The following is a 23,910-nucleotide window of genomic DNA, read 5'->3' as shown; positions in this document are numbered from 1 at the left end:
AATTTTCAAATTATTATGTTGGGTGAGTTGGCAAGTGATCTCACTGATGCTGATATTAGTTTCTATGTTGTTATTTCAGTCTCTTCCTTGTTTTCCTTTACTTTGGAGCTAATGCCGACTGCCTGTCTAGGTTCAAGTGCAGGAAAATAGAATCAGTAAATTCCATTTATTTTACCTCCTTTTCCAGCATCGTGTTTGTTTCTACAGCAGTAGTCTACAGCAATCTCTCCTGTATATTGCCTCTTTGCTAGAACACGTATGTTGAGTCAAACTTTCTATAAAAATCAGAGAGGCGGGCCGCCTGGGTGGCTCAATTGGTTAAGCGTCTGGTTTTGGTTCAGGTCATGATCACACAGTTGTGAGATCGAGCCCTACACCAGACTCTGTGCTCAGTGCTGAGTCTGCTTCATATTCTCTCTCCCTCCCACCACCCCCCAAATGAATAAATAAATAAATAAATAAAATATTTTTAAAAATTAGAGAGAGAGGGAGAGAGAGAGAGAGGGCCACCTCACCCAAGGTCATGCCCTTCCTAGGACAGCCCACTTCAGTGAATAATGGGGATGTGGGGCAATTCTAATGGTCTGTGTTTGCTCCACACACCCAGGGAGTTGGCCAAGGCTGGTGCTGTATCTTCAACAGAGCTTAACGTCTCCCTCCACCCACTCCTGCTTCCTTCTCTCCCTTCTGCAGTTGTTGGTTGATCCCAGTAACACTCCCTAATAAATACCCTGCACATAAAACTCTGTATCAGAGTCTGCTTCCCAAAGAACTCAACTTGCAACAGCCGGGAACTGCATGAAGACAGTCATCTAAGTAGACAGAAGTGAACGGCGTGTTCCTCTGGGAGAGCACCCAACGTTGTGGATGCATTAAGAAGTACACTCAGGACACGCCTACCACCTGCTGGCCATCTGTCACGTGTCTTTCAGGCTGTTATGTGCCACGTCCACTTCATACACCACGGAGGGAACCATAGGCAGAACCTGGAGAGAGAGTCAGAACTGGAACCATGTCGGGAGCTTCTAAGACCTCTGAGATTCTTCAGATGCTTCCAGTTTTCCTTGGCCTGGACCATGATGGTCCAAGTGGATGCAGGTGAGCCCAGGATATCTGGGCCAAGGATATCTCTTCTGTGTTGTTCTGTTCTCATAAGCTAAGCCGTGTAAACTGTAAAGCCACAGTAAAGCGGAAACACGGGAGACTAGGTAGACTGGGTAGCTAGGATACAGGTGGAAATTCGACCATCACCATGCAGACAAACGTGCCCAGTGGGTACAGTGAAACCACAGCGGCCTGGCCTACTTCATCAGGTTAGGGTATGAGCCTGGTGCCCATTGTAGTCAGCTCCGCTGCCATCACAACAAAACCACAGACTGTGTGGGTTAAACATTTATTTATCACAGTTCTGGGGGATGGAAAGTCCAAGCTCAAGGTGCTGGCAGATTCATTTCTCAATGAGCAACTTCCGGCTTGCAGATGGCTGCCTTCTCCATCTTCACACGGCAAGAGAGGATACATGGGGCCTGCTATTTCTTCCTCTTCTTAAAAAAAAAAAGATTTCATTTATATATTTTAGAGAGACAGAGTGTGCACATGGGGAGGAGAGGCTGAGGGAGAGGAAGTGTCTTTAAGTAGACTCCACACTAAGCATAGAACCCAACATGGGGCTCAATCTCACGACTCTGAGATCCTGACCTGAGCCAAAACCAAGAGTCGGACCCTTGACTCACTGTGCCACCCAGGCATTCTACTTCTTCTTCTTATAAGTGCACGAATCTCACCCTGGGGGCTCCACCCACATGACCTCAACTAAACCTAATTTCCAGGGATGCCTGGGTGGCTCAGTCAAGGGTCTGCCTTCGGCTCAGGTCATGATCCCAGGGTCCTGGGATCGGGCCCCACGTTGGACTCCCTGCTCAGTGGGGAGCCTGCTTCTCCCTCTCCCTCTGCTTGCTGTTCCCCCTGCTTGTGCTCTTTCTCTTTCTCTGCCAAATAAATAAATAAAATCTTTTAAAAAACCAAACTAGCTAGTTTCCTCCCAAAGGCCCCATCTCCCAATACCATCACATTGGTGGTTAGGGCGTCAACGGCTTAATTTGGGGAAAACATACACAGTACACCACCTTTGTTTTCTAGTTAATCACTTGAGATCTCACATGCCTATATTAGCAAAAATCCAGTGTTTACCTCTCCTTCCCAAATTGTCGAGGAATCCAGGGGCTTTCTCCCAAAGATGTCAGTTTTTATTCCAGAAGCCAGGCAGAAAGAGAACAGGATTCTCCCCTGGGTTCACTCCCAGGGGGTGTGCAGGTCGGTACGGCTGTGGCAATGCCTCCTCCGGCTGCATCCGCCAGCCTACAGCATGGCATAGATGGTGCCCCTCCTATTTGTTTAGTTAAGAAGCATGACTTATGGGCACCTGGGTGGCTTAGTCAGTTATGCGTCTGCCTTCGGCTCAGGTCAAGATTCCAGGGTCCTGGGATTGAGTCCCGTATCAGGCTCCTTGTTCAGCGGGGAGTCTGCTTCTCCCTCTACCTTTGCCTCCTGCTTGTGCTCTCTCTGCCTCTCAAATATATATATATATTGGTGGGCAGGAAAGCAAGGTTTATTGAGTGATAGCAAAGTGATAGTACAAAGCTCCCAAAGAGGGAGGGGACCCAACGGAGTTGCCCTAAATAAATAAAATCATAAAAAAAGAAAGAAAGAGAGGAAAGAAAGAAAGAAAGAAAGAAAGAAAGAAAGAAAGAAAGAAAGAAAGAAAGAAAGAAAGAAAGAAATGTGGTTTATGGGGCACGCGGGTGGCTCAGTCGGTGAAGTGTCCAACTCTTGATTTCTGTTCAGGTCATGATCTCAGGGTCATGAGATTGAGTCCCATGCTGGGCATGGAACCTGCTTAAGATTCTCTCTGTCCCTCTCCCTCTGCCCCTCCCCTCTCCCTCTCTAAAAAAATAACGAGTAAAAAAAATTAAAATCAGGAGATGTTTCAATATTAAGAAATGTATCAACGTAAGCCATCACATTAATAGATAAAAGGGGAAAAAAACACATGCTCTTACTATGGGCCAGGCCCTGCAGATGCCGTAGGGAGTGACATCACAGTGTGGAGGAAGTAGACAATAAACAAAGTACCACATAAACAAGGTGTTGGCTAGTGAGTGTAACCAAGAAAATAAAACAGAGTGAGGAAATGAAAAGTAATTTAATTGGAGGGCTACGTTAAATACGTTGATTCAATCTTACGAGGAGCATTTATGCAGAGGTCTGGAGGATGAAAGAGAAGCCAGCTGAAAAATAAAGAGGAAAGAGAATTGCAGGCAAAGAAACAGCAGGTGCAGCAGCTCTCAGCCCGAAAGGGCATCTGGGGTTCAGGAAACAGAGAAGCCGGTGGGACTGGGGTGTGGTGCCTTATGGGGGATGCAGTAGGAGGTGAGTCTTGCTAGGTCTAGAAGCCATGGTCAGGAGTCTGGGCTCTCCTGTTTGAATCATTCGACCACTCAAAATCCAAAGTCCAGGGAGGAGTGCTTGATGGGGTCATGTGGGTCATGTGGCCCAGGGGAACTTGCACGGGCAACTTGATCAGCCCCCAAATAGATATTTCATCCAGTAGGGATGGGGAGATACCCGGAGCTAAGTCCTGAAGAAGGGGGAATGGGAGCTGGAAGAGCCAAAACAAACGATAGATACACATTGTACCAAAACAGTGGCACAAGAGCTTCACCCCCAGTGAGAAAAAATACGTTATCTCTTAATAGGAGCAATTATTGGAAGATGGTGTCAACATGAAGTTCTACTTCCTCCTGGCTCTCTGTGAAGCTGCCACCTCCACAGCTTTTGTGCATTTGTTTCTCCCTCTGTTCAGGCGCCCTTCCTTCTCTTTCCATAGAATTCCTTCCTCTGCAGCATCAGACACCTTGGAGGTTTGTGGAAGTCTCCCCATTTCTTCAGCTCCAGGAGGAAGAGCCACACGCCAGAGAGGCCACCACTCCTTAGCAGCGCGAGCAGCGGCCCACGACCTCCTTCCCTCCCAAACCTTTTCAACTTCATGTTGGTTTTTATAAATGCCTCTGAACACTTCGACACTCCTCCAGTTGGAGCTGGAGTCTGATGCCCCTTCTCTTGAGTATAGGTCTGACTTCCCGACTTGTCTCTATTTGAGTCTGGTGGATGAAGGGTCTGATTCGGCTGCTGATGAAGCAAGACCCATCTAGAATACTCTCCCTTTTAATTAAGCCAGTTAAGGAAATGCAAGTGAAAATACAGAAAGTACTTTCATGGCGCCCATTATGGGAATTAAGGTTGTATCTCAGTCTCTCTCTCTGGGCACTCATAGCCTGTTTTGCTTCACTCAACATGCCTACTTATTCCCCTTTCTGTAGATCAACTTCTTCTAAATGGCTTTTAAAGATTTTATTTACTCGTTTATCTGAGAGAGAAAGAGAGAGTGCAAGCATGTGTAAATGAGGGGAGGAGCAGAGGAGGAGGGAGTGGGAAGGAGAAAGAATCTCAAGCAGACTCCCCGCTGAGCAGGGAGCCTGACATGGGGCTCAATCTCATGACCCTGAGATCATGACCTGAGCCAAAACCAAGAGTCAGACACGTAACCGACTGAGCCCACCCAGGCACCCCTTTGTAAATGGCTTTTAATGTGAACTCACAAACTATAGAATGAATGTGTCTCCGGCTTTCCCTGGCATTGTGCCTTACTCAAGCAAAGTGACTTTGGGTTCATAGTGTCAAAAAAAGAGAATTTGGTTGATATAACCCATGGATTGTTTCCTTGTCCTCTCACCGTGTGAGAAGATCATCCTTAGTCCAAACCACTGTGGCCAAGAAGGTGAAGTAATATAGTAAAAATTATATGACTGCTTAACACATCCGTTTGGAAGAGACTAAGGGCAGGGAATAATTTCAAAATGTTCCTCTGGCCAGATTTTTGTCAATCTCATTGACCACCCATCCAGCCTCTAGAAAGCTGCCCTCTTTTGGTGCAGATGTGGAAACTTTGGGCAAGGGAACAGGGTCCCATGATATAAATCATGGAAACTTATGCAGAAGGAACCAACCAGCCCTCTTCTCAGAGGCAAATACTATCCGGTGTCTTCCCTTCTGGAACACTTTTCCAAATATCTTCTGGACTCTCTCCTAAGTACTGAATTCTCCGGGGTCCCTAAAACTGTTGTAACAAGAAAGGCCTGAGGGGAAGGGGTCTACAAAGATGGACTCTGGCAGAACTCATGTTGCTGACGGCTTAAATGAATGTTTGAATGTGTGGATTTAAAAAAATAAACTACCGGATGACTTAGGAAGAATGGATACTCTAAGTAATGTACAGGGCGGAACGGGTGGAAAGTGTGGGCCCTTGGAGAAGAGTCGCTCTAGAGGCAAGAAGTGGCAGAAGCTCTTAGTACAGGTGGTAGGCTTGACTCTGCTATCCTGAGCAGAGAAAGAGGCCTTGGAAGGCTGTAAATGAGTCATAGAATCCACAGGTGCTGATGGCTGACCTCCAAATATTCCATCCTTCCTTGTCAATCACTGGAGACTCAAACAAGACTCAACGAGCACTTGATGAATATAGATTAGATTAGTTTAGGTGCTTGCCCTCTGGCTCTATGGTGGCTGGGTAAGGAAAGAGCCTTACTCTCTGAAGGAGACAAAGTTGTTCCCAAATTTTCACTCTTCTGTTGCAAACCTATACACCCACTTCCTTTGCCAAGTACCTCTGCAATGCCTTCCATTGGGGGAGGAATATATAGCCCAACTCCACTGATGTTGGGCTTGATCACGTGACTTTCTTTAACCAATGGAATGCAAGCAGGTGCTTTAAATTGGCTGGGCCAGGTTGGTTAGCTTCTTTTTCCTTTCTTTTTTTTTTTTTAAGATTTTATTTATTTATTTGAGAGAGAGAGCATGCGCACGTGCCCACGAGTGTGGCCGGAGGGATAAGCAGACTCCCTGTTGAGTAGGGAACCCCATGTGGGGCTCAGCCTTGGGACTGCAGGATCCTGACCTGAGCGGAAGGCACACGCATAACCAACTGAGCCACCCAAGTGCCCCAGGTTGGGTAGCTTCTTATGCTGCTATCATCTGCAGCAGGGGAGCATGCCTCAAGTAGCTGCTTCCCCATCAGCCTGGGCCCCAGAGAGACTGAGGGACTCCAGACTTTCAGTTGGATTAAGGTCTTAAAAAAAAGATTCTCTGGCATTTTTATATACATATATATGTATGTGTGTGTGTGTATATATATATAAATACACACAATCATATATATATATATATATATATATATATACACACACTCTCAAACCATATGAACACACCTACTACATTGCCTGGCACATAAAAGTTCATTTCATTCATTCATTCATTCATTCGTTCATTCATTCACCATCTTCCTGTGTATCTTTGTCACACTATTACCGACTATTCCCCCTCCTTCTAGTCTTGCCCTTCCTTTCCTTTGCCTCTCCTCCTCTCTGTCCTCTTTCCCCAATTCTTTTCCTCACACATTCCCTTTGCTCCTGTGTCTGTCTTGTCATCCATTCTCTGACACCAACAAGGTGTTCTGCAATCCGATTCCATTCTGACATTAACCGCCTGGGGTTAGGGTTAGGGTCAGATTTCACAGATTTAAGGGCTCCATCCCACAAGACTGCTCCCACTTCAGATGCTACCTCCAAGTTTCGGGTATCCCGAGGCCACCCACGCTTCTGCCTAACTGGCTACAAATTAAGGGCTTCCTACAACCTTCTCATTAATTGACTAATTCACCAGAAAACTCACAGAACTCAGGAAAGAACCATACTTTTTTTTTAAGATTTTATTTATTTATTTGACAGAGAGAGACACAGCCAGTGAGAGAGGGAACACAAGCAGGCGCAGTGGGAGAGGAAGAAGCAGGCTTCCCACTGAGCAGGGAGCCCAATGTGGGGCTGGAGCCCAGGACCCTGGGATCACGCCCTAAGCTGAAGGCAGACGCTTAACGACTGAGCCACCCAGGCACCCCAGGAAAGCACTATACTTAGGACTAGTTTTACTCTAAAGGATACAACTCAAGAGCAGCCAAATGAGGAAAGAACAAATAAAGCAAAGAGATGCAGAAATTCCATGCCCTCTCCTTGCAGAATATGGGCACCCTCCCAGCACACCAGTATGTTCATCAGCCAGGTGAGGATAAACCAGTTTTTGCCTGGGTTTCATTATACAGGAGTGATTGATTAAATCATTGGTCATTTGATTGAACTCAGTCTCCAGCCCCCTCCTCCCTCCCAGAAGTCAGACTAGCTTGAAGTTCCAATTCCCTAATCATGTAGTTGGTCATTCTGGTTGACCAGCCACCATCCTATCTCAGGGCCCACCAGGAATCAACTCATTAGACTAACCAAGTCTCAGGAATCAGGAACAACTACTAGATATATATTTTTAAATCATATTTCATCTCTTTCTTATATGTAAAATTTGTCCACTTGTTTCCCATAAGAAGACTGAAAAAAATACAGAACAAAGGCCCAGTGCCTCTCCCTGGTCCAGTGGGAGAAGTCAGTCCCAACACCAACTCCCTGTGAGTGGAGGGTAGAGGTGATCTGCTTACCTCAAGAGACGGGATTAAAGACCAGATCCTCCTCTAATGTCTCTTCCTCATCTAGGCTAAGAGAGAAGATGTCTAACTCCTCACAACAGTGAAACCATAAAGGACTGAGGTTAGGGTAGGGTGTATCCTGGGATTGAGCAATCCTAGGAGAGTTACGCAGTCTCCTTCCAAAGAAAGCCTGGGAGAAAACCCTCGGTGCACGTCAGTGAACAACAGAGTCTCTCAGGATAAAGACCTTCATTCCAAGTTTTCCTGGCCCGAGCTAGTCTTGTCATGGGGGTGAATTATTGCTAAAACTGAGACTAAATGGGATGGCAAAGCACTTCAACAAGGGGGATGTTACAGGGTCTCTGGATCTCACGAGGAACAGCTTTAGTTCAGACATTTTTTCTAGGTCATCAAGTGCTTGTGGGTGAGCAGGACAATCACCTCATAAACCTCTTCCTGTACTTCTCTTTAATGAAGTAAGTCTTGGGGAACCTCACTGACAAGGAGCAGCCTTCCAAGAAAGCCTTAGAAGGACTGGTGAGTCTGGAAAAATTGGTACCAAATGGTTGAGTGCGTGTCCATTCCATACTCTAACCCATAAGATCAAAAGCCAGGTCTCAGACAGCCACTATTTAGTAAAATCAAGTGTTGTATGAATAAAAGTCCTATATGGACATTCCTTTGATTTTTAATTCCAGCTCATTTTTGTAAACATGTGCTGTGATGGAGTGGGGGAAGTCATGAAGAGTCTGGAATCCTGGATTCCAAGTTTTTCCCACCCTACTGATCTCTTTTGAGATACTGGATAACCACCTCCCTCCTTAGATCCTAATGTCTGAGATATAGGGTTGGTCTAGAGAACATCTTCCAGGATCAAGACTAGTTTATGATATTTACTTATCTCCCAGAGGTATCTAAAGAGTCAAGTGTGACGATGACTTCAAAAGTGCTTTGTAAACAGGAAAGCACTTTGTAGATGGCCAGTTGGTGGGGGGTGTCTTTTGCAGTGTTCTGTGACCGAAAACTTTTGCTCTAAATTAGCTCCCCACCTCTTCCTATTTGTTTCCTATCTTCTCCAGTTCCAAGCTCTCTTCATAGCGCTTATCACTGTCTGCCATGATTTTGTTTATTTATTTTCTCCCCCACTTGATGTCAGTTCCAGTAGGGCAGGGACGTCTCCCTGGTTTGCTACCTAATCCCCACCTTAGCATCAGATGAAAGCTGGAGGGCTTGTCAACTGCTCCCCAACTGCTTTGGAAACGTTTAAGCCTTCAGCAAGTGCTGTTCTATTTTGACTTGTTCTATAGGTAGAAATAAAGCCCTTTGCGAATGGCAACTTCTCTGTGAATGTTACAAAGGAACTAATAAATGTGCACTTTGTAGAATGGAAAAATCACTGTATTACAATGCACCCGGACACTCTGCTAAGATCTTTTGTAAACAGAAAAATTTTTATGTAACAAAATGCTGTACAAATCACACACAGCGTTTACAAATACTCCATCCCATGTGCCATCTGGAATCTTTGTAAATGGTAAAGTGCTTTGTAAATGTCAAGCTACTTAAAAACTACAAAATGTTCTGTAAACAACAAGGAGTTCTGTATACCTCAAAGAGTTTTGCAGAAGGCAAATAATATTTTTAAATGCAAAACAACCTGTCCACGTCAAATTCCTTTGTAATTATAAAGTCCTTTTAAACTGCAAAACACTTTATATTTTGGGAAGATAAACTGCTCCGTGCTTTAAAATAAATTATTGACAAGAGGCAAAATCTCTTACACAGTGTAAAGTACCGAGCACACTAAACAGTAATTTGTAAATAGGTGCGTGTTTGTTCTTGGTCACCTGCTTTGTTAAGTAAGTAATTTGTTGGCTATGCAATGTCATCTCTTTCTCTCCTCTGGAATCAGGGTGGAATACATAGCTGCCTTGGCCCATGGAATTCAGAGGAAGTAACACTGCCGGACTTCCAAGGCAAGGTCCTAAAAGGCCGTAGTTTCTACCTGGCTCTCTCTGTTCCACCCTCCACTCACTGATTCCCCGTGAGCCTAGTGCCAGCAACCCAATCTCATCCCTGCTGGAGGATCCCCGGACTGTTCTTCCACCAGCTGCTCTTGAATAACCTCAATCCCACACAGCTCAGCCACCGGCCAGAGCCCTTGAAGGAAAGACCAATGCCCTGTTTTCCTCCTAAAGTATAGAGTATAAAGTTAGAGCCTGGGTGGCTCAGTTGGTTAAGCGTCTACGTTTGGCTCAGGTCATGATCCCAGGGTCCTGGGATCGAGTTCCGCATCGGGCTCCTTGCTCAGCAAGGAGTCAGCTTCTCCCTCTGTCTGCTGCTCCCCCTGCTTGTGCTCTCTCTCTTTTTCTGACAAATAAATAAAATCTTTAAAAATAAATAAATAAAGTTAGAGTGTAGCTTCCACAGCTTCCTTCTGGCCACTTGCCCTGGTTGAACCTGAATCTTACTGTCCATGGCCCCAGTAGGGAAGGGAAGGAACACTGATTAGCTCCACGTGTGACGTCAACCATGACCCATCCCTCATCTGTGAAGGTGTAGCTCAGACTGTCTAAAGACCATAACCTGAGATGCAGTAAACCCCTCACCCACCCCAGACCCCAGTCTCCCTTTTTCTGAGCACTGAGACAAAGCACCTGCCTCGGGTTGAGACAGAAAAGATGGAACAGGGAAGGGGAGTTACTTTGGTTGACTGGGACCCCCTGTCCCCACATCCATCTTCTCGGGCATAGGAGCTAGCTACCCCTCCCACCCTTTTCCGTGAAATAGTTTCACTCCAGACATGCCTTGAGTGGCCCCTCAGCATGGGACAGGAGGAAAACCAAAGCACAGGGCTGATGGGACAGCACCCCCTCTTCATGGCACCCCAGTGTCAAGAGCTCAGCCTTGGGAGTCACTGGGCTCTGGTATGTCAGGCTCTGCCTTCAGGACAGTGACGTCACCTTCTGGGGGATTTATTTACTTTTTTTAAAGATTTTATTTATTTATTTACTAGAGAGAGAGAGAGTGCAAGAGACCACAAGCAGGGAGAGAGGCAGGCAGAGGGAGAAGCAGGCTTCCCGCCGAGCAGGGAGCCCGGTGTGGGGCTCAATCCCAGGACCCTGGGATCACGACCTTAGCCAAAGGCAGCCGCTTAACGACTGAGCTATGCAGGCGTCCCAGGATTTATTTATTGTCAGACACTTCAATGGTACTCACTTGGTGCCAAGCCCTGTTCTAGCCACTCTGTCCGTACTGTCTCATTTAATCTTCAATGCCACCTGTGAGGACTGTCTGGGAGGGAAGGCTGGCCCTGTCCTTCTGGAGTCTCAGGTCTGAGGTGGAAACTGAACACCTGCCTTCCATTCCCAATGGAGAGTAAAACAAATGCAGGGCCACCCTGCATGCAAATGTCCACAGTGGCACCGTTCACAAGAGCCAAAAGCTGTCAAAAACCCACATGCCAGTTACCAGATGAAGGGATAAACTAGATGTGGTGTTTCCATTTGGCAGAATATTATTCAGCCCTCAAAAGTACAGAGTTTCCTTTGTGGGGATAAAAATGATTGGACGCTGGACAAAGACAATGGTTGCATGATACTGTGATTGTACTAAATGCCATTGAATTGTATACTTAAGGTGGTTAGTGGTTAATTTTCTGTTAGGTGAATTTTAGCTCAGAAAAAAAAAAAAAGAGTATGGCAACACAGATAGCCATTGGGTCCAGAAAGAGTGGAACTTTATTTTGATCTCACTGGTTTTGATGGATAAGATCAGAGAAATATGGGAAGTGTTTTAAAGTCACACAGAGCAGAGGCTGAGGGCTGAAGTGGCCTTTTGAACTCAAGGAAAGAACCGGAGGGTTGGGGGGGTGGTTGGATATAGGTGTGGGCCTCAGTTTCCCCAACTGCACTATGGATGGTGATGACTCCAAGTTACCGAAGGTGTTTCCTGGCCCTGAAGCCCAAGGTTTAACCCTCCATCAACAGTGCAGGCCATCTGGGGATGAGCAGTGAAGACAGCAGGCTGGACAAGGGAGAGACTACAGAAGGGACTTTCCCCAGGAGAGAGTGAGCAGGGAGGAGTCAGAACGCCTCCACAGATGCCCTGTGGGTAGAGGTGGGGGCTAGATGGAAGGGCTCTTAGGGGATCTGCGTCCCTGGTCCCACTCCCTGGCGGGGCAGGAAGCAGAGCTTGAACTCAGGGGGCATTTTCAGCAGCCCGTTCCTCTGGGACGTGATGTCAATGTCTTCCAGGGCCTTGGGAGATCCCAAGGTGAAGTTCTGCAGCACCGAGGTCAAGATCAGGAAGAGCTCAGAGCGGGCCAGGCTCTCACCCAGACAGAGGCGTCTTCCTGAGGACGTGAAGGGGGGGATGTGTCATTGGGGGAGCCCTCAGGAGCACTCAGTTGCCCTACTTCCATTCTCCCAGGACATTTGCATGCTTGTTTATGTAGATTTACATGTGAGGTATTTCTATTCTTGTCCTCAATACCAGCAACAACAGTGTGTGCATTCCTGTTTCTTTCTGGTCCCACCTCTCTCATCCTGTCCTATACTGTGCCCTCCTCTATCTCTCTCGACCCACAGTCCTTGCCTGTTAGGAGTTCTTTATCTTTCTCTGTGTATCTCTGGTTAAGTATATTCTCAGCTCAGCCAGTTTTTGGAGAAAATGTGCAAATAGTGGGAAAAATCTTGCTAGTGTGCCCTGGGTATGAGAAATCATGAGAGAGAGGTAAAGGGGAACTGAAGCCTCTGAGGTCCTGGGCCTGGGGCAATATGCAGTAGGCGGGTCCCAGTACTGAGCAGGCTATTAAAACATAGAACTACTTCTGAACCCTCAATGTGCAGCCGCTGCTCCAAGCTTCTGAGTGTCCCACTCTTCTGGTCACCTTGGCAGATCTACCCACCATCAGCACTTACAGCATAAGCCTCCCAGACCCAGTCCCCACACCCCAACCAATGGCAGTTCCAATTGGTTGGTGGGCCCCGTCATGCTTGATAAACATTCAGAATCGCACCCTGCCTCTTCTATCTCCCTGCAGGATGGGGTCAACCACCACAAAAGTGTCCCATCCAGATGGAGCCCTCAGTGTCGTCCTGACTTCAGCACAGGCTTGTGTCTACTGGCATCACTAAGGGTGGGCAGGAAACATGTCTCTGGGCTGGGCCACAGTGTGTCCTGAGTCCAGATGGCCCGCACCCTCAGTGGGAGAGGGTGGGGGCCCAGAAAGCTGCCTTTCACAGTGTGGTAAAGTGAATGATCGTTCACAAATCACCATGGCCCGTTTTTGGGTGCATGAAACATCTCTGCGTGTTGGGTTTGGATAGGGCTTGCTTTGTCCAGTGAAATGAGGGCTGAATTGATAGGTGTTGCTGATGTATGCACATGTCAGGATAGGCTCCAATTGCCCCCACCTCTACAGGACTGTGATGGCCTGGGGTCGGCATGTTGCCTGAGCGTGAAATTAACCTGTTGGCCTTAAGCTGGGATATTCAGGTTGTTTATCACAGCCTCACATGTCCTGCCTTGCCTCTCTCATTCCAGCTCTATGGGACCACGCGATTCAACACTAAGACATCTACTAGTTTTTAGACAGATCAAAGGAGAAAAACAACTTGACCATCATGACAGGAGCTGAAAAGATATTTAAGAATACCCAAACCAAATCCTGATTAAAATGTGTAAAAATGGGGGGCGCCTGGGTGGCTCAGTCAGTTAGGCATCCAAGCCTTGGTTTCGCTCAGGTCGTGATCTCAGGGTCCTGGGATTGAGCCTCAGTCAGGCTCTGTGCTCAGCACGGAGTCTGCTTGAGATTCTCTGTCTTCCCCTCTCTCTACCCCTCACCCTCCTCAGGCAAGCACGCACTCTCTCTCTTTTAAATAGATAAATCTTTAAAAATGAAGAATCTGATGTAAAACAGAGGAGAAAAGGGTCTTTCCTTATTTGGATTTAAAAATTGAGAAAGAGATATGATAGAAAAACCAAAAATATCTGGAAAGGGCCATAGCCAGCAATAAGCTTAATAGAAAAAAAGAAAATATTCCTTCTTAAAGTTAAGAATTAGACAAGATCGCTCACTATTGCTACTATTATTTAACATGATTCTGGAAGCATTAGCCCATGACATTAGGAAAAACAGGACAACATACGGATTTAACATAAGAGAAAATTACATCAAAATAGTGTCATGCGCAGATGCTAACACCAATTACCTGGAAAACCTAAGAGAATAAATGAAAAACTGTTCTCACTAAAAGTAATATAAGGATATTGTCCAGTTTTGACAAAAATATCCTGCCTAAAAAAACTCACTGGGTTTCTGATATACTAATTAGAACAATTTAAAATACTATGTTAAAAGAATGCTATGGGCTGAATCCCAACCCCCCCCCCATTCATATGTTGAAGCCCTACCTCCCAGTGTGATGGTATTTGGAGAAGAGGACTTCCAGAGGAATCTGTGTTTCAGTGAGGTCACAAGGACGGGGCCTGTATGATGGGATTAGTGTCCTTGAGAAAAGAGGAAGAGACACCAGAGCTCGCTCTCCTGCCGCAAGCCAAGAAGAGAGGCTTCACCAGAACCCAACCATAGTGACACCCTGATCTCAGACTTCCAGCCTCCAGAACCGTGAGAAAATACGTTAGCTGGTTAAGTCCCCCAGTCCTTGTCACTTTGTTATGGAAGCATGAGCTGAGGAAGACAAAGAGGCTCGATGAACAATAGCCACCATCTCCTCCTGTGTTTCTTAGAAATAAATTTAGCAAGAAACATGCAGAACTTAATTAAGAAAACAAAATTCCAAGATGCCACCAGGTCATACAAGAGTTGATTCAGTGGACACACTCTCTAGTTTTGTCTGGGATATCTCAAGTATCTGAAGTTTCTCAAGTTGTCAAAGCTATCCAAATTACTCTGCAAATTTAAGTTAATCCTAGTAAAATTCCAGTGGGATTTTTTGAGACCTTGAAAAAAATTTCTAAAGTATTTCCCGGAAGAAAAACAAAACATGTTACAAGAACCATGTAACTATCGGAGAAAGAAGAGTAATGGAGGGGGACTAGACCCTGTAAAATAATAGAAGTTATTATACAGGTATAATAATCCAAATAGTGTGGGATAACTAGAAAAGACCCATCAGTGAATCAGTGTGGGTATGGGTCAGTGTAAGTAAGCCAGGAATAGACCTAAGGAGATGTAAAATGTTAGCATATGATAAATTTCAAGTCAGTGACTAAAAGTTGAATTAATTGATGGGTGAATCAAGGCACTTGCATAACTATAACAGTGAGTGAATATTCCTTATATTTTTTTGTCCTAAGTGCCTCCTGGGCCTCATTCTAGTCTGAGGCTTGGATTTTAACAACTGGCTAAAAAGAAATAAAGCAATTCCCTTTCCTCTTTTCCCTTCCCTATTGTTCTCTTTTTTCTTCTTCCCTTCCCTTTATCTACCTACCTATTATCTATCTATCTACCCATCATCTACCTTTGTGTGTGTATATATTTAACAAAAAATTTGGAAGGACATCCTCTGTGATATTAACATTTCCGGGTTTTGGAGCTCTTCTCTACTTGCTAGATGGGATGCTTCCCAAGTCATGAATCAGTTAATAACACCTATTAGACTTTTTTTTTCTAAACCAGTCTGATTTTGGTAGTGAATTACAGGTGATTTTCACTTTCAATTTTATTGTTTCCTTGCTTGTATAAAAATTAGAAATAAACAATAAAGTTCTTTTTATTTTGAAAGAAAAGCTCAAATGCCTTTCTCAATTCTAGGCACACAGCAGATGCTCAATGATGGATCATTCGTTTGTCTGTTCTTTGTGTGAGAATGTGAGGGCATGTGTGTCTTTGTTTCTCCCTTCAGCTCCATCATTGACTTAGTCTCTCTGTTCCCCATTATACCCCCTCCTTTTCCTTCTCCCCGCACCATCTTTGTCTCTGTAGATTTCTTGCTTTTCCCTTCCTTCAGAATCCTCATCTTTTCAAAAATCTTCACACAGTGTTTGGGGTTGGACAAAGGGAGAAAGTCACACAAAGGGGAGGTGGTGAGCGGGAGCTCTCAAAAGGTGAGGAAGGACCCAGCTTACCTAGGGAGAATGGGATAAAGGCTCCCTGCGTCCTGAAGTTGCCCTCTGCATCCAGGAAGTGGCCAGGGTGGAAGGCTTCTGGCTTCTCAAAGTGGCATGGGTCATGGAGGACAGAGCTCAAGATGGGATACACAGTAGTGTCCTACGAGAGTGTCAAAGCCAAGAGTACCCAAATGGGCATGAACAAGGAGTGGCTGAATCAGCTAGGGTACATCCACAATTGATTAATAATCACCATCATCCATTGTACGGGTCTACATTTGATGGTTGATATTTTGAATAATTTTGTCCCATTTGGTTACTAGTTGTGTCTCAAGCCTTCCAGGTATCCCCACCAACTACCCCGTCCCCTCTTCCCCAAGACCCATAATCCATCAACTAAAAGTTTCACGTTTGGCTCAGCAGAAGCCTTCAAGGATCCAACTCAAAAACAAGAGCGGGGATCTACCGGCATACTTCAGACATGTTGCACGTGTGCTCCCAGCCTACTGCATTAAAGTGGGTGGTGCAATAAAGTGGATCAAATGAATTTTTTGATTTACCAGTGCATATAGAAGTTATGTTTATACTATGCTATGGGCTATCAGGTATGCAATAGCATTATATCTGAAAAAAAGTTTAACAATTAAAATTAATTAATTTCAAAATACTTTATTGCTAAAAAAAAATGTTAACCATCATTTGGGCTTTCAGCAAGTCATAATCTTGCTGACGAAGGGTCTTGCCCAATGTTGATGGCTGCTTACCGATCAGGGGGGTGGTTGCTGATGTTTGGAGTGACTGTGGTAATTTCTTCCTCCTTTCTTCCCTCCCTTCCTCCCTCCCTCCCTCTTTTCCTTCCTTCCTTCCTTCCTTCCTTCCTTCCTTCCTTCCTTCCTCCCTCTTTCTTTCTTTCTTTCTTTCTTTCTTTCTTTCTTTCTTCTTTCTTTCCTTCTTCTTCTTTTTTTTTAATTAAAATAAGCTGTATGCCCAGCATGGGGCTTGAACTCATGACCCTGAAATCAAGAGTCGCAGGCTCTACTGACTAAGCCACCTGGGTGCCCCTCGTTGTGGCAATTTCTTAAAATAAGACAACAATGAAGTTTGCCTCATTGATTGACTCTTCCTTTCACAAACAATTTCTCTGTAGCATGTGATGCTGTTGGATAGCGTTTTACCCACAGTAGAACCTCTTTCAAAATTGGAATCAGTCCTCTCAAACCCTGCCACTGCTTTATCATATAAGCACAGAGTATAAGAATATGTGATATTCTAAATCCTTTGCTGTCATTTCAACAATCTTAACATGTTCATCAAGAGTGGATTTCATCTCAGAAAGCCACGGATCATAGATCACGATAACAAATACATTAATAATGAAAGAGTTTGAAATATTTCAAAAATTACTAAAATATGACACAGAGACATGAGGTGAGCAAATGCTGGTGGAAAAATGACACCGAGACTTGCTCGATGCAGAGTTGCCACAACTCTCAATCTGTAAAAACGCAATATCTGCAAATTGCAATAAAGCAACATACAATAAAACGAGGTGTGCCTGTATTCTCACGGGTTAGTGCCCATTAGGTGATTAGATATTGTGAATATTACCCCCAGGTATACCTATGCTTGGGAACATGTGCAACCACGGAAAAAGTGAGTTAGGACTATAGGTATTGACAGCATACTATTGTTATAGCATGAAAAGAAAGACACACACACACAAACACACAATAAAAGATAAGTAGCACATTGCAATGATATGCACTTGAAGACAGGAGGGGAAGGAGACCGGCACGCTGGACACACAGGTTTCAAGGTGATAGGTAAAATATGAACCAGATCGGGGCACCTGGGTGGCACAGTTAACCATCTGACTCTTGGTTTCACCTCAGGTCGTGATCTCAGGGCCGTGAAATGGAGCCCCACATCAGGCTCTGCACTCAGCCCAGAGTCTGCTTAAGACTCTCTCTCCCTCTCCCTCTGCTCTTCCCCCCATGTGTGCTCTCCTTCTCTCAAACAAATAAATAAACCCTTAAAAAATATAAGCTCATCTGTGTGTGTATATATATGGAGTACATGTCCATATAAACTTAAAGAAATTATGGAAAGAGAAACACCAAACTTTGAATGTCTTCTCATGAAGGAGGAAGGTAGAGGAGATGACAAAATAGTTTTTTGTTTTTAAAAGACAGCTCTATTGTAATACATATTTCAATAGTATATAGTTTTTTTCCCAGTGTATCCAACATCTAATAAAGGTTAAAAAAAATAACAGAAGGGAGAGGACTTTTCTACATTTCTAAATTCTCTCTCCCTCCCATAGAAATCTGGAAAAAATTCTCATTGTGATCCATCAACCAGAGACATGAACCATAAGACTAGACCAAGATCCTGTGGCCTCACCTTAGGGAGATGATATCCCCGGAAGTGAGTGTCCTTGATGACAGAGCGGGGAATACCAAGGGGGATGACATCACCCAATCTCTGAATTTCGTGGATGACGGCATCTGTATAAGGCATTTTTGCCCGATCTTCAAGGGCTGGGAGGTGGTGTGAGCCAATCACTCTGTCAATCTCCATCTGGACTTTCTCTAAAAATGATAAGGATGGAAGGAGGGAGTAACACCAGTGAATGCCAATAATAGTGGGCTCAACAAAGTCACACAAAAGATGACCTGCAGACTGGGTGGGGAGGCGTCTTGTGAACTCTTTCCTAAGATGTTGGGTTATCGTTCCTTCTCAATGAGAGGATAGTGAAAGAAAGTCAATGGCTTCCTTGCAGGTAAGTCTTGTCTGATGTTTCCACTCTAGGTACGAGTGGGGATCACTTGGGTAATGATGGGTGGTTGGAAATTCATTCAACACTTAAGGCTACCTTTTTCTTTTTTTTTTTTCTTTTTTTTTTAACTAAAAATGGGTGTGGCTGGGACTGGTGTCATATCCTTTTGTCCCAGTGACTTGTTATGTGATCTTGAATAAGCCACTTCCCCACTCTGGCCCTCAAATTGATTACCTGTAAAATAGGGGCATTTGATTAGATAAGAGTTTCTCCAATCTGATCTGCAGACTGTCTGCCTGAGAACCAATGCAGGGGCTTTTTAATTAGTTGTAAATCAGCAATATATACTCCAAAGAGTCAAGTTCTTTGTTAACCTCAAAGTGTTCTGTCAAGAGCCATGTGCTTTTGTAGACTGCAAAATGCTTTGTGAGTGGTACTCCTTGTGACTGGAGCATGCTTCCTAAACCATAAGGCATTTTACAACTCACCTTATATACTTTATAAGAATGAAAGCACCTTTCAAACCATAGGGGCTTCACTGAATGAAAAACAGTTTGTAAACTGTAAATTACCCTGTCGACTTCAAAGTGTTTTGTTAGCAGCAAAGCTTTATAATAAGCTACCAGTCTCTACAGGGGTGGATCTTTGACGACAGTCGTCTGTCTGCACCTATCCCACGACCAGCCCCCAGCATGGCTGCAAGACCCTCAACTCTTTCTGCCCACCCCCCAAACCCTCTACCCCCCNTTACAACTCACCTTATATACTTTATAAGAATGAAAGCACCTTTCAAACCATAGGGGCTTCACTGAATGAAAAACAGTTTGTAAACTGTAAATTACCCTGTCGACTTCAAAGTGTTTTGTTAGCAGCAAAGCTTTATAATAAGCTACCAGTCTCTACAGGGGTGGATCTTTGACGACAGTCGTCTGTCTGCACCTATCCCACGACCAGCCCCCAGCATGGCTGCAAGACCCTCAACTCTTTCTGCCACCCCCGCCCATAAGCCCAGCTCACCTAAAACATCAGGGTTCTTAAGAAGGAGTAGTAACCCATGCAAGAGAGTGTTGCTGGAGCTCTCCGTGCCGGCGAAAAACAGCGAAAGAACCGTGTAGACAAGGTTCTTATAGTGGAACTCACTCTCAGGATCAGAGCTCTCCTGGGAATAGCCACAGACAATCCTTAACATCTCTCCTTGCGAAGATGCTCAACTTTTGGGTCTTTTCTCCCTGCCCACTTCCATCTTACTCTCAACCAGTTCTTTCTTTTTTGTTTTCTCTTTCTTCTTTCTTTCTTTCTTTCTTTCTTTCTTTCTTTCTTTCTTTCTTTCTTTTTCTTCTTTTTTTTTTTTCCCTCTTGGTATTTCCTTTTTTCTCTATTCAAGGCCAACAATGTGGCAAGAGGCTGGGCTCTGGAGTTTAACCTCTCTATGCCTTAGTCATCATCTGGGGTTGTTTTGATATTATGTTTGTAAATACTCAGTAAATGTTAGGGATTAATATTTTTTGGTTGTTGTTATCCTGTCTTCGAGTGTCTTGCTTTCCTTGCAGTTGTCCACCCAGGGGTGATACTGAATATATTTAACGACCAGCAGGGCGCTTACCAGACCAATCAGAACGGACACAAGCCTCTGACCAATCAGAACAGACACAAGCCTCTGGCCAATCAGAACAGACACAAGCCTCTGGCCAATCAGAACAGACACAAGCCTCTGGCCACAGAACAGACACAAGCCTCTGGCCAATCAGAACAGACACAAGCCTCTGGCCAATCAGAACAGACACAAGCCTCTGACCAATCAGAACAGACACGGGCCTTTGACTAATTAGAATGGGAGGAGGTGGAGAAGGGTCTCGAAGACCCCCTGTGGGGGGCAGGTGGTAGCGAGGGCTTTTAGCTGCTACTTCATAACATGCGTTCCAGGAGAGCCTGGGGAAGCTGAGGAAGGTCTGAGAGGTGGGAAGGGAGGGTGGACTAGTGGCTTTCTTACCAATCTGTACGGAAGTATTTCAACGTTTAAAAGTCACACACATCATACCCAAATATATTAGTTCAGTGTCAGTGGTGTGCCCATCACTCTGTTTCCCATCCACTTCCCCCATCCAGCTCGGCCCTTGCCTTGTCCATGCGGACCAGGAAGGAATCAATGAAGTCCTTCGGGGTGCTGGGGTCCAACATTTCCCGGTGCCTCTCGATGCTCTCAACGACAAAATCTTCCATTTCTTGAATTTTGCTGTACAAGCGAGTGTGGATGCCAGGAAAGTGTTTCAGGATGCCGGAGAGGAGTTCAAACATCTACAGGGAAGCGAGGAGGTCCCAGAGTCTGTTCTCTCTGGGCTGATGCTGCAGGGTTGAATTTGTACCCTGCATAGCACAGCAATATCTGAAGGGCTTAATTCACCCCCTGGTCTTGGGGAATGTGCCTCCCAGTTGAGCAAACATGCACACAGATACACACGCTCAGTGGTGCGTGAAGAGATGCCCTCTCCCCCCATCATACTTTCCTCTACTGGGATTTCTTCTCTCATAGGCCTCCCTTTCCTGAGGCCTATTTCCTCCCTCCAGTCTGACTTCTTACCTTTTGATGCCTTCTTGCACCAGTGTTAGGACAAAAAGCATCTGATTTTTGCCCAGGGTCCACCCACCGCAATTCCTGGCCCACCATGGAAACTTTGGCTTCACCTGGCCGTAGAAAGAGCTGCTAATATCGGAGAGATCATTCATTAAATGTAGCAAGTGTAGGAATCTGGGGTCCTGGTAATTAAAGCGCTGGCCAAGGATGATAGTACAGATGATGTTAGCCATGGCGGAGTGAAAGAAGAAGGTGGGATCCAGATAGGCCCCTGTGAATAGGAGTTCTGTCACAGTGGGGCCCTACATGGTCCTTCTGGGAGGCTCTGACCTGACTGATGCCATCTCAGCTTGGTTGGTTGGTTTCTTTCTCTTTCCCTTGGCCAGCCTGACTTTCGCTGGGTCTCTTATCACGCCTTTTTCTGGACATCTCGGGCTCTGCGTCCCGTGGTTTTCTTGGGCTCTGTCTGGATCTGACTTCCTTGGTGCACCTGTGTCTTTCTCTGGTCTTGTCTCTGACTCTTTGTTTGAGAGTCAGCCCCTTCTCTGTCTTCTCTCTTTCCGTGTCCCTGTCTTCATGGCCCTCTCCTTGGCCTTGCTGTCACTTTGTGTCTCCCCTGACTCTATGCCTCTCTTTACCCTTTTCTTTCTAAGTCCTTTCCTTATAGTTTCTTCTTCTGGATCAATCTTTGTCAGTGTCCTGGGTTTTCCCTCTGACTTGCTTTCTCTGTCCGTCTGCTCTCTCTGCCTTTTCCTCTCTCCATCCCTGTTTTCTTCATCCTCTTTCTCTTTTTCTGTCTCTGTCTCCTTCTCCCTTTCCCTGAACTTGTCTCTGCATCTCTCTGTCTCTGTCTCTGGGTCCTTCTGTCCCCATCTCACCCACTCCCTGCCTGCCCGTCCACCCCCTGCCCTGGCCCCTGGGCTCACCCCGGGATTTCCGCAGCTCCTCCACCAGACACTGAGCCTCCTCCTGGATTCGCTTCTCAATGCTCTGCCTCCCCATCCCGAAGTCCCTCATGGTGAGCTGAGAGAATTGCCGAAGGGCCTTCCAAGACTTTCCATTGGCGAAGACCACACCTGATTGGTGGGGCATGGAGGGAAAGGTTGGAAGGACACCTGAGGGGTCCCCTCATCTTTTCCCCACTCCCCACCCCCATGCCCCATGCACCTTTTCCCCTGAGGATGGGATCAATGATGGCGATGTGCCCGCGGCCGGAGAAAGCCTCAGCCTGACCCACCAGAGCCTCTTTCACTGCCTTGTACCCGCACAGGATGACAACAGGCCGGGGTCCCAGGTAGACTGTGAAGACGTCCCCGTATTTCTTCCGCAGCTGTGGAGGCAGGGTCCAGCTCTCAGTCTCTCACTCAAGAGAAGAGTCTCCCCTCTTGGCCCTGGCTCACACCCTCAGCCTAGCCTAACCGCCACCACCCGTCCCCACTGAATCCTTATCAAGGAAGAAGGGAGACCCGAACTCTGTGGCCTCATCCAAGCCTCTCTCATACGCCCTTGCCTCAAATGTTCTCCTCTCTCAGCTTTTCCAAGACTCTCCCAGCTTGGAATTTTAAAAATGACAGATTTGGGGCACCTGGGTGGCTCAATCGGTTAAGCATCTGCCTTCAGCTCAGGTCATGATCCGGGGTCCTGGGATCGAGCCCCACATCGGGCTCCTTGCTCAGCAGGTGGTCTGCTTCTCCCTCTCTCTCTGCCCCTCCCCTGGCTCCTGCTCGCTTTCTCTCTCTCAAATAAATAAATAAAATCTTTAAAAAAAATAATGGAGACTCCTCACACGTGACCTCTAGTACTCTCCCTCCCAACTGCTGCTGGACACAGCTCAAAGCCTCACATCTATCATCATAATTTCTCCCTCCAGTCTACCTTCCTTGCATTCCTTCTTATAGGAATTCCAGAAGCTTCTCTCATGCACATATTGGGCCAGATGGCAGATGGAGGCTGGAAGAAGACAATGCCCAAGCTGGCCTGCAAAGTCCCAACCACAGTTTGAACCCCAACAGCCTTACTGCCTGTGAGCTCTTACCTGTCCACTCACCTCCTGCTTTCCACCCCCTTTCCCCTCCCCATCTCACCATCTGGAAGGTCTTGAGAAAGCCCTGGTTGTCTATTTGCAAAATGTTCCCCAGGAAGGGCAGGGGCCAAGGTCCTGGAGGGAGGCGGCCCCGGGAGGCTGGGTAACCCCAGAGAAGCAAGAGGCCAACGAGGACAGTGAGAAGCAGGAGGGCTGACAGTGCCATGGTCCTGGCTGTGTCTGCCTTCCATCCTGCTGTCCCTCTTTAAAGGGAGGCTGCTCTGTTTCTTGTCACTTTTTCCCGTGTGGTTGGTGGGGGCGGGTGTGTCATAAATCTGCCTTGAGACAGCTCTTGGCAACTCTCCCATGGCAACAGGGAGCCCAAAGGTGACAGGGGCTACAGAAGCCAGGATGTTTAACATCTCACATGGTCCCAGAGCCAGCTTTCTATTGGCCTCTGGCTGGCTGGAGGTATCTTAGCAGGCAATGCCCTTGAACCTGGAATACCTTCCTGAAGGAAGGGTAGTGGTGCCAGGTGGTGGAACATGTAGGGGCTGGTGAGGGATCATTGCACCGCAAGGATGGCTCTTGGCCAATTTTCTCAGAGGGTGCCATTGCATCATGAGGGACTGAGAATATCTGGAAGGCAGAATTGGTGCATCTTGTTCTTGGGAACAGGGATTTGTTCTGGGCATCAGAAGAAAGTGAGGTATAAAGAAAAAGGTAAAGTCTGATGGGGGAAGGCTAGCTCCTTGTTGGGTGCATTTGGGATTGCCTGATTCAACCATCCATCCATCCATCCATCCATCCATTCATTCTTCAGCAACCATTCTGCATTCTTGGAGCTGACATGGCAGCGAAGAAGTTCTCACTTTCCAGAA

At 46.0% G+C, this 23,910-nt stretch overlaps 1 protein-coding gene across 3 annotated transcripts; it reads right to left on the bottom strand.

Moving 5' to 3' along the window:
- Positions 1 to 600: 600 nt before the first annotated feature.
- On the bottom strand, positions 601 to 23,898 carry LOC100471209 (cytochrome P450 2B4). Of its 3 annotated transcripts, none has more exons than XM_019804276.2 (9): positions 23,091 to 23,898; positions 22,174 to 22,336; positions 21,933 to 22,082; positions 21,117 to 21,277; positions 20,553 to 20,729; positions 19,452 to 19,593; positions 18,059 to 18,246; positions 15,674 to 15,815; positions 601 to 1,544 (listed from the first exon to the last, which is right to left on the bottom strand). In XM_019804276.2, exons 1-9 carry the CDS (start codon positions 23,253 to 23,255, stop codon positions 1,315 to 1,317), a joined length of 1,518 nt encoding a protein of 505 aa, XP_019659835.1. In that variant the 5' UTR covers positions 23,256 to 23,898; the 3' UTR covers positions 601 to 1,314. The 3 variants fall into 3 exon arrangements, with proteins under 3 accessions (XP_019659835.1, XP_019659836.1, XP_002923758.1); XM_019804277.2 differs by having other exon boundaries at positions 608 to 986; XM_002923712.4 differs by lacking the exon at positions 601 to 1,544 and adding an exon at positions 10,816 to 11,933.
- Positions 23,899 to 23,910: the final 12 nt, after the last annotated feature.

Source organism: Ailuropoda melanoleuca, chromosome 12, assembly GCF_002007445.2.
Source record: "Ailuropoda melanoleuca isolate Jingjing chromosome 12, ASM200744v2, whole genome shotgun sequence".
NCBI lineage: Eukaryota > Metazoa > Chordata > Mammalia > Carnivora > Ursidae > Ailuropoda > Ailuropoda melanoleuca.
The sequence above is the reverse complement of the archived record's forward strand: the minus strand, read 5'-3'. Positions and strand labels throughout refer to the sequence as shown.